The sequence below is a fragment of the Mytilus edulis genome, chromosome 5, assembly GCF_963676685.1.
Source record: "Mytilus edulis chromosome 5, xbMytEdul2.2, whole genome shotgun sequence".
NCBI classification, from domain to species: Eukaryota; Metazoa; Mollusca; class Bivalvia; order Mytilida; family Mytilidae; genus Mytilus; species Mytilus edulis.
In genome coordinates this window covers 61,590,004-61,603,250 of record NC_092348.1, presented here as the reverse complement: position 1 = coordinate 61,603,250, position 13,247 = coordinate 61,590,004, and the positions used below count along the sequence as shown (strand labels likewise).

Here is a 13,247-nt window from a genome sequence, read left to right as displayed (position 1 = left end):
ATGAAACGAGCACCAGCATATGGCATAGTATAAATACTATATTTTTTTTCTTCATTTTCATTTTATTATTTTGAGCGTTGCAAATTTTGAATTAAGGAAGTTTTTGTGTTTCTGTTAAGGAGGAAGACAATGTATTTGCTTTGACATTTTCTTAGGAGTGGGGAAGGGGCCGGTTTTTAGTCTTCTAGGGGCATTTGTTTTGTCTGACTACTCTATATTTAAAATATCCTAAATATATCTAAAGAAAAATCCAATTTAATAAGTGTCGTTGCATGCACGATAATTGTCCGAAGTTCCACGACTATTATTTAAATATGTCAAAATAACGGATCCCTAAAACGAGTCTTACGTATGATTCGTCAATCATACGTACCTTTCGTCAATTTGTAAGAAAGCTCTAATACGACTGGTTAGACTTTTTATCAATACAATGTGTACATGTGTAGATTATCCAAGAGTTATAATACGACTGGTTAGACTATTTAGCAATACAATGTGTACATGTCAAATAAAGGCAACAGCAGTATACCGCTGTTCAAAACTCATAAATCCATGGCAAAAAACAAAATCGGGATAACAAACTAAAACTGAGGGAAAAACATTAAATATAAGAGGAGAAAAACGACATAACATTAAAATGTAACACACACACACACGCACACACACACACACACACACAGAGAAACGGAGTAAGCATTAGACCAAATCCTATGAGAATAACAAATATAACATCAAAACCAAATACATGAATTTTGGATAGATAAGTACCGTGACACGTCTTATAGTAATGTGAATTCACACTAAAAAATAAGAGAAAACAAAAACCCAAACCACAACAAATTTCAAATTCACAAAAACATATACTAAACTCAATCGACTACCCACTTAGCATTAAAGTAAATATTACGGAAATGGGAATTTAATGTGACTGTCATACCATTTAGAAGTTAATGTTCAGAAAATGTTTGTACCAAATCAGAAACATGACATTTTATTCATTCTTTTGATTTGTCTGAGCTTTTGATTTTGCCATTTTTGACTTTTCGTATTTTTGTTATTTTACTTTTTACACTATATGAACTATAATGGGTATAAATCATCAGTATGTAGGAATGACACAAGGACCGGTATACATATATACTTTTACCCCAGTTTTAACCGTTTTTATGAACTGTTCATTGATCAACTTTAGTGCTGAAGATTTTTCAAATGTAGATAATTTCGTATATTTATGAATGTTCTGTTTTTTATCATGTTTATTAAATTTAAGGTACATTCAATTTAAAATAAACAGTCAGAAATCGAGTTAACGAATTAAATTCTGTATCACATCATAATATTTCTGTGGCGCAATGCAAAGTTTAAGATATCCCGTATTTTCAAAATTTAAATGCAATGTACCAACATCCGTTTGTAATCGTCGTCATGGTATACCACAAGCATCATATTCTATAAGTTGATCGTTTTGGTAAAAGTTGACAATATTAACATCAGATAATTAAGATAATAATTTATATAAATTTATACCGATATCCAAAGATACTTAACATAAGCATAACACTCAACAGTCAAAATGTAATCCTGTTATCTGTGATGAGTTTATTTAAAGGACGGTGATATGTGTCCTTGCAATTGTTTGTAGACGTCAAGCTTTATAGACACACGAAAAATATATATGTTCGATATAGACACACGAAAAATATATATGTTCGATATAGACACACGAAAATATATATATGTTCGATATAGACACACGAATGGTTACTTGTTTTATCAACTTCCACTGACATAGTCGATAACCATTCAACAAGCCTAAAATATTTAGGACATCTTGTTATATTTTTTTATATTACTGATTTCTGTTATTTTCAGGTATGCTTTTTATTTGTTTCAAAGATATGACAATATCAGTTTTGAAATTCCGAAATTATCATTTGAATACTCATGAAAAAATGTCCTGGTAAAGTTAACGTATACAACCTTTCTACCTCATTTTGAAACGTAGTTTCTGAATTAATTTCCGTTCAAATGTAAATTTTTCAATCTTCCGGGGAATACATCGCTTGTAAAAAATAAAATCACAAAAATACTGAACTCCGAGGATAATTCAAACGGAAAGTCCCTAATGAAATAGCAAAATCAAAAGCTTAAACACATAAAACGAATTTTACAACTATCATATTCCTGACTTGGTACAGTCATTTTAGACCAACGCTAAACGTAAAGTTACTACTTTGTAGGCCAGACCCATCTAACTATTGTTTACACACTTACATGAAAATAAATGACTTGTGCAGTTATATTTTCACCATAGAAACATAACATTGGGGGTCAAATCTAATTGATAGATGTGACGATCTTTAATAAACATACAACACCGTCATCGAATAAGACAATTGCAGATAACAACTAGAAAGATTTCTTAAATGTAAAAAGCAAAAATTTCAATCACACGTCAGCATTAAATTCATTAAATATATGTACCCAAAAGCATGAAACGTAATATTATGTAATACTTTGCTATTACAGTTAGAATTATAGAATAGAAGAAAAATTCACAATTTTGTCAGAAAAAACGAGACAATAGATACTAAAAGCATATTTACACGCATAACTCGAAAATAAACTGACAACACCGTGGTTAAAGAAAAAATGTACACACAACACAACATAGAAAACTAATTAAGACCGAGGAACATCAACCTCACCAAAAACCAGGGGTGGTCTCAGGTGATCCTCAAATTTACGAATGGGTGATATCAATATCATCTCTTTGACCTTTTGGCTTAATTATTTCCTTGTGAGCGGCCACCCTATATCAAGGGAAAAAGATAGAAATACAAGCCCTGGAATATAGTATAAACTGATATACAACTCGTCTAAACATCAACCAACAATGTTAGATCTGTAAATTTGCTTTCGCAAATGTTTGGTTCTTCCCTCGCCGGGATTCGAACCCATGCAACTGAGATATCGTGACACCAAATCGCCTGCACTATATCCGGTGCGCTAGACCACACGACCACCAGGGCTTCATTATATTATAAACTGATATACACTGTATATAATATATGTACTTCTTATATATTTACAAAAAAACCATTCTTTATGGAATATGCTAGACCTAGATGTAAACCAAGTCTCATATGGATGTTAGTGCTAACAAAAGATGGATATATATACTTGTTAAGGTTTCCCCAAGAATAAAATGACATGGGTTGATGTGAGACAACCATCCCTGAAGAACCAAACGACTCACCAGTAATGCTCAAATAAAAAATAGAAAAAAATCCAAATAAAAGAAGAAGGTGAAGAGATTTGAGGACCTTAAATTCCGAAAGGTATTGCCAAATACAGTCAAGGTACTCTATGTATGATGTAGAACATTCTATATAAATTAATCCCTACCTTAGCAGCTTATGCAAACTTCACCTGTATATAGGATATGCAGTTGCAACTCATTCGGTATTTTAGAGCTTGCAGCTGCTTCTCACTTTAAAACGTAACCAGTGTCTGAGCAGAAAGTTGATTAGTCAAGATTATGTCAAAACAAATTGGTTTCTATAAATGTTCATAGGAAATTATAAGACCTTGTTGATAAAAATTGGGTATCAACTTCACAAATAATACATGATAGTATTGAAATGTAGATTCTAGGTACTGACATCGTTATTATATTAATTATGTGTTAAAACTTCCTTTTTGTCCTTGTGTATTTCTAACTTTTACTGTTCAGACATTTTGTTTTATTATATACCTATGACGTGGATCGGTATTTATACATCTCGCCATTGTGCTGTTGTCCTATTGCCAATTTTGAGTTCTTGTCACTCATGTTTGTTTATGTTATTTGTTCATATGCCATATGTGATTCTTTTTTGAAACAGTTATTTATTTTAATAGTGATTAAGATTACAATGTTGACTGCTGTACTCCAATGTTTGACGTGTTTACCTATGATGTCTGTTTGTAATGCTCACTCATGTTGTCAATATTATGGAATTTCATGCTACTGTCATAGAGAGAGGTTTGGCTACCTAAATAACGCATTTTTATCCACCATTTTCTACATAAGAAAATGTCTGTACCAAGTCAGAAATATTACAGTTGTTATCCATTAATTTGTTAAATGTGTTTGATATTTTGTTTTTGTATTTTTAAGGACTTTCCGATTAGAACTTCGTTTTTGATTTTAGCACTTCGAAAATATTTTGAGTGTAAACAGTTAATTTATAATAATGATCATATCGTTTGGCAAAAGTAAATCGATTGTTGAATGTGATCGTATTATCAAAAGCAGATACATGTAAAAAATGATTCAAAATCAGCTACAAAAGGTCGTTAAAATTTCCCAAAGATGTATGACCATGTTGATGACGTTTTGATACCGCTGGCCTATGCAAACTTGATGTCAACATTATTTAATGTTTTTTTATGTGTAAATAAAATAAAATATAGCAATATTCACTATTAGCTCTAATTCAAGGTAAAACTAGTCAGTAACAAAGCAACATTTATATTTATAGAACAAAATATTGTTAAAGGCTAACATGGCTAATGATAATAACAATGGATGATTCTTAGAAAGTCACAACAGTATTATACACGATGTCTGCCAGCAGACAATGCATGGATTACAAACATTCAAATGTTACAATATTGTATGTACACACACAATTTTAACAATTAAATAAAAATACGGTAGATTGCAAGATGTAATACATAAACACTAACGTATGCGTTATAATTTCAAACTCTGTTGTAACAGATGCAAGTAACTATATATACATATAAATTAAAATAATGTATGATGTACATCAATATTAAAACATCAATGTAAAATAACAACTGGAACATGTTCCATGATACTGCAGCAATTTAATGTACCAGAAAGCGATTATCTGAAAGGTGACTTTCATTTTAGTAATAGTGTAAATTTACAAGAATTTTTCACCACTTGGAAAATCTACAATGTCGGACAGCATAACAACAAAATAGGATCAAATATATAACTAAACAACTACTACTAAATAACTTCTAATCATTTTCTTAGCGTTTGAAAATATAAAAACAAAAAATGTTTAAAGATATGGATAATTCAAGGTACTTATCAAAATAGCAACACAGTGAAGTCCCGTAAAAATAAAACGCTAAATCCCGATTTTTCCATTAAACATAGCATTTTTTTTCGAAAAATTCTATATTAGTTTTAGAGTCGAGATAAGTGTGTCAATCCTGAGTTCCAACAAAAATTACGGTCTCTTCTCGACATCACTAAAATGTTCCTCCTGCCATTTTAGGAAGATGGGTATGGATACTATTTTAGAATTAACTTTTTAGTTCTGTACAGTTCAACGTTTAAATTAATTTGTAAACTTGCATATGCGTATTATCTGAGCTGTGTGAATAATGAAATAAAAAAATAAGAACAAAACTTGCATTTATATTTGCATAAAAATGTAAAAAGTAAAAACAAAAAAGAATATGCAATTTAAAAAATCGTTTTTCTTTTCTCTATAATAAATCTTACAATTTAAATAAAACAAACACATTTATGATAACATCACCCAATAACAGGGATCGTCTTAATTACATATCTCTGGAAACAATATAATCATTTAAAAACATTGACAGGATAATCCTTACATGTAATTTGTTCAGACATGAATCTAGCTAATATCTCACAAATACAAAAATGAACTGTAAATAATTTTATATCACAGCTTTTCTTCTAATTGTTGGTTGATACATCTCTAAAATATAAAATACAGATTATGAAACATAATATGCGGTTGTGAGGCAACAACTCATAAACACAATAAGCCAAAAAGACATCTAGAGGACAATATTACGATCTTCTAAAATATGCATTTGCTATTGCATGAACATTTCATTGCAAAGCCGAAAAAAGCAATGCTAACAGAAAATATTATGAACGTATTAAAGAAGAACTGGCGAAAATCATAATCCCAAGAACACCATTGGTAACAGAAAAAAAATTGCACACGGGAGTACAACTGACAAAAAAATACATGAAAAAAAAATATTTAGCAACAAGAAAATTCTTTTAAAATGTACCAATGTGGTCAGAACAGCCATGAGCAGTTCATTATCTACTAGTTGTACTCGTACATTTGGTCATGACAAGTAAAATTCTGTTCCTGAGTATAGCAATTGGTGATGTTGGAATGGTTGCCACGAAAAAATGTATAACGATAATTAGTGGAACAGAAAATTCATTACAGTCAACTGAATCATGATGACGTCTCAAACATTTTCGAAGACTTTGTTTTCCACTATTCTAGCGCCATTTTTTCAAATGCTTCCCTGCACGCAACAATCCTCCATAAAAAAAATTATGGCATTCAACAATACTCAAGATTATGTACCAAGTCAGGAATATTACAGTATAATTGCCTAGTCCGAATAATGTCGTTTGGTTTTGTTTTTATTGACTTTCCCTTTTCGAATTTGCCCTTGGTAGGGGGTCTCATTCGGGGGTCTCATTCGGGGGTTCCAATCCCGGATCCCGCTTACTGTTTTGTCAGATTCCCGTATCCCGCTTACACTATGTACGTAAGCAATTTTTCATTTTTTTTTGTCATTTCCCGGGTCCCGCTAGACCTCATTTCCCGTTTTCCCGACACAATAATTTGACTTTCACGTGTCCCGCTTACGAAAAATCGGCAATCCCGCGTCACGCTTAGACCCAATGAGACCGACTTGGTATATTTGCAAACTTATTTTTTGTAATGTTATTTTTACATGTTTGATTTCAAGTTGTAATTGGAAACTGACAATTCAAAACTTTCTTTGTCATTATATATATAATTAGTTAATACAATTAAAAGTACTATTTTTGTCAACTTGATTTCCATGACTATTCCCTAGGCAAACAAATGATATTTTTCGATTTAAGAGGGTACTAGGCATACGCCCGCTGAGTCACTTTCTTGAATTCATCCCTGCATGTGGTTGTTATATTGCAAATCTTTAATTAATGTTTTATAACCACAACTGAAACTGACAAATTAGTTACAGGTCTAAGCTTTTGCTGATAATTCAATTGTCTCTTTAACTTATGCGGTAAAAAATATGTTTGTCACTACTCAAATCTGTCACACTTACTTAAAGGCTTTTTTTTAATGATTTTTGGATAACCATAAATTCATCATGATTAAAGTGTGTCGGCCCGCATTTATAGAGGTAGCAGTGCCGGAAACAAGACGTGTCTATTCCGAACCCTTTTATCTATTGTCAAACTAAATAATTTCTAATTATATTAACAAGGCATCGATCGGCACATCCCTTTATTTGTGTATGCTTGTATATAATTAATGAAAATAAGATATAGCTATAACACTTACATATCATCCTTTCAAATCTACTTTGTTTTTTCTTACGTCCATAAACAACACAAATTCTACTATAATCAATATGAGCTGTAAATGAATAATAAAAATCGATATAAAACTAACTCGAATAATTCAAGCCCTTTCCGTGTCCGATTTTCTCCCACACGAGGGCTTGAACTCCTTGTGATCATTGGCCGCGTCGCCTGCTCTCTGTGAGAGAGAGCCAATCAGCGGCGATCAGGATAATGAGTCGGCGCAACTCTCTTGTAATTGTTTTACCAAACACGTGTGTTCAATTAACACAAATCCGATAATAATTAATTAACATCAATTAACATCAATTAACATCAGTTTACATCATTTAACATCAATTAACATCCGGAACTCCTCCTTCTTTAGCTGCCAATTTAAATCAAATTTCCATATTGCAAAGAGGTGTGAAAATTCCGGTTGACGGTCTTGATCGAGGAAGACGTTCAGGTGTTAATGTACTCTTCGTAGATCAGCGGAATATAACGACTGAATTATTCGGGTCAATATAAAACTAAAGTTATATCGAAATAATTTAATTTTGGATGTAAAGCCTCGGTCACACCTTACCGGATGAGACGAACGGACGCCTAACGGATGAAAATAAAAGTTGTCCGTTGACAAAATTGTTATCCGTTGGGCGACCGTTGATGTACTGACCACCTAAAACGGACGCCTAACGAATGCATAACGGACATGTAACGGATATGCAACGGACGAGAAACGGAGACGTAACGGACAGAACGGATGTCGAACGTACATCCAACGGGCGAGTACCGCATAAAACGGACACCTAACGGAAGCGTACCGGATAAAACGGATAAACAAGATATACGAAAAAATCAAAGGCGACAATAATAATACATGTAAATCGCATTAATATTGAAAATGTTCTAGTTAAGTAATTAAGTAAGTAGATTGTATTTAGAGTCGGCATATATATACATAATAACAGAAAAAACACGAGCTCTGATGAGCTTTTTTACCGACTATAACATAAAAAAAGATGCAAATACTACCAAACAAAACTGAAAAAACATGCAATATAATGAAAGCAAATCTATTTGATTTGTGAGCCTCCAGATTCAAAGTTATGTGTAACTGGTTTTTGTTTGTTCTTCAAAATGCCGCTAAAGGGCAGTGTCTGACCTGAATAAGTTTAACAGCTGCTTGATTGTGAATATGTGCCCTTACTTTAAGATCGATTATGAATAATAAGAATTCATGAACCTTAAGAAATCTTTTTGGCATTTCTGACGAAAATTTTTCAATTGGCATTAATTTTATCCGATTCAGATCCGTTCATCGTCCGTTATACGTCCGGTAGAAGTCCGTTTCTCATCCGTTTTATCCGTTAGACGTCCGTTATAAGTCCGTTGGTGAATTTATCTGCCAGACCTCCAACGGATGTATAACGGACACGTAACGGATACAAAACGGAAACGAAACGGACGAGTACCGTACAAAACGGACGCCTAACGGACGTCTAACGGACGTTCAACGGACATTTTATCCGTTAGACGTCCGTTCAAAGTTTTGAACATGCTCAAAATTTTCCACCGGACAGAACGGACGTCGACGGATAAAACGGACGCTTAACGGACATGCAACGGATAAAACGGATGCTTAACGGACATGCAACGGATATGGACGGACGTCCAACGGACTTGAACGGATTGAAAAAAAGTTATCCGTTAGGCGTCCGTTCGAGCTATCCGGTAAGGTGTGACCGAGGCTTAACGCGTCTTCTGATTGGCTGACGTTATTTTGTTATTTGCCCATAGACATAACCTATATAGACATGTGACCGTGACGGCATCAACGTTTTTTCGTGGTTTTCTACGGTTTAGAATGGAATAAGAAATGACTGTAATATTTTTTCTGTCTATTCGAAATAATGTGGTGCACACTGTTAAATAACCCGCTATGCGCGTTATTCAGTGTGCACCAATTTTTTTTATGTTATTTCGAATAGACAGAAAAAATATTAGTTATTTCTTAAACAGTCTACGAATATTGGGTATGTAAAGAAATACAGATCTAAAATGCGCCCTTAGTGAATATATCGAAGGACAAGGTTTATCTTACCTCCTATACGTTTCTAGGAATATGATTGGTTAAAAGCGACCTCGTGGAGACCGTGTATATTCCATATTAGGTTAAAAGGGAGGCGGGGCTTATTTCAGTACACGGTTAGTTGTGGATTTACGAATTGGGCACTGTTGATTATTTAAAAGTATTTATTTAAAAGTTCTGTTTAGTATTGTTATGCCGACCGTGCAAGGGCTGTATAGCCAGTCAAGGTCGTTATAAACTTCCATTTGTTGTATTGTTATATCAAGGTTGTTGATAATAAATACATGAGTTGTTTTAAATCAAGGTTGTTGATAATAAATACATGAGTTGTTTTAGTGCTGATCAATTGAAGAAGGTTCTTAAAATTGAACACTTGAACACTTTAATACAGAAATAGGAAGATGTGTTATGATAGCAAATAAGACAACTTTAGTCTAAATTCAACAAATAAAGATAGTCGGTAAGATAAATTCGTTACATAGTGTGCTAGTGACCTAATATGATACTTACCCTGTATCTATCATATTAGGTCACTTACACACTATTGAACTAATAATACTTAACATCTCATTGCATTCGATATTAAGTCATAATATTGAAGAACTTAATAGCTATATGGATAATTTGTAAATCCCTTTTTTTTTGTAATTAATGTAGTCAATTCGAAAGAAGGAAGGGAATGATTTTCCCATTGTGTAAAATGTAAGGAACAATATGTTTTGGTGAAGCACCATTCTCTAACAGGCCGTGACTGTGTACTTATATAACCCACAGCCAAATGGATGCCCAATTTCGAAAATTGTTTTATTGCAAATCGGAAAAAGATACTTCAAAATCGCAGTGAATCTTTATGTAGCAACAACAAAGATTTCGTACACTTATCTCAAACATATTATTCTAGTTACCTGAATTACTGCCCCAACTGCCAACACTGTTGCTGTAATGGCAACATTGCCTATTACTTTATCCCACAGCTCGTCAAAACAACTCTGAAAACAATACAAATTGCTGTATATTATAATTTACAAGACTAGTTATAAAAAGATAATAGGAAATACTCAGGAGTAAAATTATTGTAATATATAACTAGGTATAATAATATATTTGTGTTAATTGTACATCATTTATGAATGTAAAAATAGTTTGAGTATACGTCAATGAGATGTTGCAACTCAAGAGTATTGAAATAAACCCGGATGAACACATTTTGATGATGATTTGTGATGATTATTTGGCTCTTTCAACCTTAGTAAAATAAGTGTTCGTTGAAATAAAATAAAATTCATTTAAGACATTTTTAACTGGTTCTTTTTCATACTTGGCATTAAAAATTCGTCGTTGAGCGTTCTTGATGAATGTTAATCTAGGAAAGCGCTTCGACCTCATGAATTTGTAAAGAATTGTTGTTGTTTTTTCACAGTACTGGTTGATACCGCAACTGGTGAACTAAAGTCCCCAAGGGTATCATCAGCTCAGTGGTCAGTACTTCGGTATTGACATGATTTAAATCAACCCTGTGTAAAATTGTCCGTTTACTAATACATTCATAAACTATAATAAACTAAGGTTTCAACTCACTCGCTTGAAGTTGTTTAACCATCTGTATTGGTTTAAATATATTGAAAGTATATTTATTCAAAATTCTATATTTTTTTTTACCGTTTCCCAATAATTATTAGAGTCTGAAGGTGCCGATGCGCACGAGAAATCGACACCAGATGGAAGCTCTTTACAACAGCTCAGCGGTGTTACTAATGGATGACTTGGATAATTTGTAACCCACTGAGAAGCGCCAGTAAAATCCCTGTAGCTATCAACTCCACAACACTTCGCCTAAAATATAAGGAAAAATTTTACATATAATTACAAACAATATCATTTTTTCAGTTAACATACATCTTTTCTTTTTAAAAACAATAGAATGGATGCCACCAGTGGAGCAGGAAGTTTATCTTCTTTTCCGAACTTATAAGTTCACCTATATGTAATGGTTTGTGTGAGGTTCTTGTTGTTTAACCTTTAGTTTTCTGATTAATGTTTTGTAGATTGTTGTGTCTTTTCTTGTCGATCTTATTTTGGCCTTAGAATTTGCTCTCATTAAAAAAAAAGTGGTATACATGCTAACTATCCTTAATAAACACAGGACGTAAATTCGAACAATTTTTAAAATGTCTTTTCACAATCAGCAAAATCAATATATCATAGTTCGTTATAAAAGCTGACGGGATGACGAAATTGGAATCATTTAAACGAAAAAAACAACGGCCTGAATTATTCTAAACAATTAAACGAAAGTCAATAATGGCTGGTATTGGATAAACACATAAGGACTCTAGTGGGATTCAACACGCGAACGCCCCGAAACAAAGGACATAAGAATAATGCTGCATCCAATCAAATCAGTACGAAAGGGAAAGGGCTTGGATCGTCACATCGGTTCTAAGCACACAATAAAATCACAGTAACAAAATTTATATGATAATACCGATCCAAGAGAACTGGCAGTTACTGAAAGCTAGTTCAAAGTTTGTCTGCAACTAATAGATAAACCGTGTTTGACCAGACTTAAATCGCTAAGACGTCAAAATACCAAATATAAAAAGAAAAATATCTAAGAGTGTTCGCAGTTAATGAAAGCTAGTTCAAAGTTCGTAGATGCAACTTATTAATAAACCATGGTTGTCCAGACTAAAATCGTCAAGACGTCAAATGCAGTCTAAGAAAGGCGTTACATTTTCCATGCTAAAAGACAGTATAGGACGTACCTAGATATCAATTATTTACATACTACCAGGGAATGTCTCACAACCCTGTCTACCGATGAGGGTCTCGCGTAGTCGGCTTTATCATTTACAAAATATATATGTTGTTTTCGATTTATGTCGGGTTTTGTTATTGTCTTTTGCACCTCCTCCTCAATTTGTTTTTCTAAAATGTCACAAGTTATGTTAGAAGTAAATAAAATAATGTATTCAGAAAAGTTTTTGATTAACAACCGTAATTAATAAAATATTGAATCATTATGGCAATCAAAAGTATAGAGTACTGTAATGCTATTGCTATTAATGTTATTAAAGACCAACGGGAAGATTTCATGTTGAATAATTAATAAAGTAAATCTATCTTGCATACTCAAATTTCACAGTTTAGAACTTTGTATTTACCAATAAATAGTATTTGTTATTGGTGTTTTAATTTAATTTTAAGTGCATATTTTTAAATTTTTTTAGAACAGTTGATGTTATTGTATATTATCGCTATTTTTACGAAATTTTCCTTTGATCTTACTGACTGATAATTTCCTTTCTCAGCACAGTAGAGTAATATGAAAAATTATCGCTAGAATTTAAAGGCGCACGCGCTATTGTCAATGAAATTAACAACGTTTTAATAGTTGAAATAACAGTACCATTGGTCATCTCAACTCGATTGCTTTTCTAACTTCGCCCTGACGACTCAAGCGAGGAATCAAACTCGTTGAGATGACTAACGATAATCTATAAATAACTTGATGTTTCCCAGTTTCGAGATTAATTATGCAATACATGAGTCATACCTGCTGGTTAACAAAATTCCAACTTAAAGATACGACATTGGTTCCATTTAAACCCTGGAAATCTGTCTGGATAGCGGGTTTCAAATTGTCCTTTATTTTATCAGTTACCTGAAATTGTATGAATAAAAATATATTAACAAAAATATCCATTTCAAAAGAAAATTCAAAAATGGGAAGTCCAGAAAAAACTTAATTAAACGAACGTTAGACTATATCAACCAACAGAACGA

General features: G+C 32.7%; 1 protein-coding gene across 4 annotated transcripts in view; it reads right to left on the bottom strand.

Annotated features, from left to right (window-relative positions):
• Positions 1 to 4,500: 4,500 nt before the first annotated feature.
• Positions 4,501 to 13,247, bottom strand: part of LOC139524135 (tetraspanin-9-like) — a 28,989-nt gene continuing 20,242 nt past the window's right edge. For 3 of the 4 annotated variants that reach the window (XM_071318725.1, XM_071318726.1, XM_071318727.1), the window contains 5 exons: positions 13,018 to 13,125; positions 11,121 to 11,294; positions 10,367 to 10,450; positions 7,368 to 7,442; positions 4,501 to 5,753 (listed from right to left, as the gene is read on the bottom strand). In XM_071318725.1, coding sequence (XP_071174826.1) covers positions 7,371 to 7,442; positions 10,367 to 10,450; positions 11,121 to 11,294; positions 13,018 to 13,125 — 438 coding nt within the window. In that variant the 3' untranslated portion in view covers positions 4,501 to 5,753; positions 7,368 to 7,370. Of the gene's footprint in view, positions 5,754 to 7,367; positions 7,940 to 9,126; positions 10,451 to 11,120; positions 11,295 to 13,017; positions 13,126 to 13,247 lie in introns of those variants that run through there. The other variant, XR_011664743.1, reaches the window with a different exon arrangement.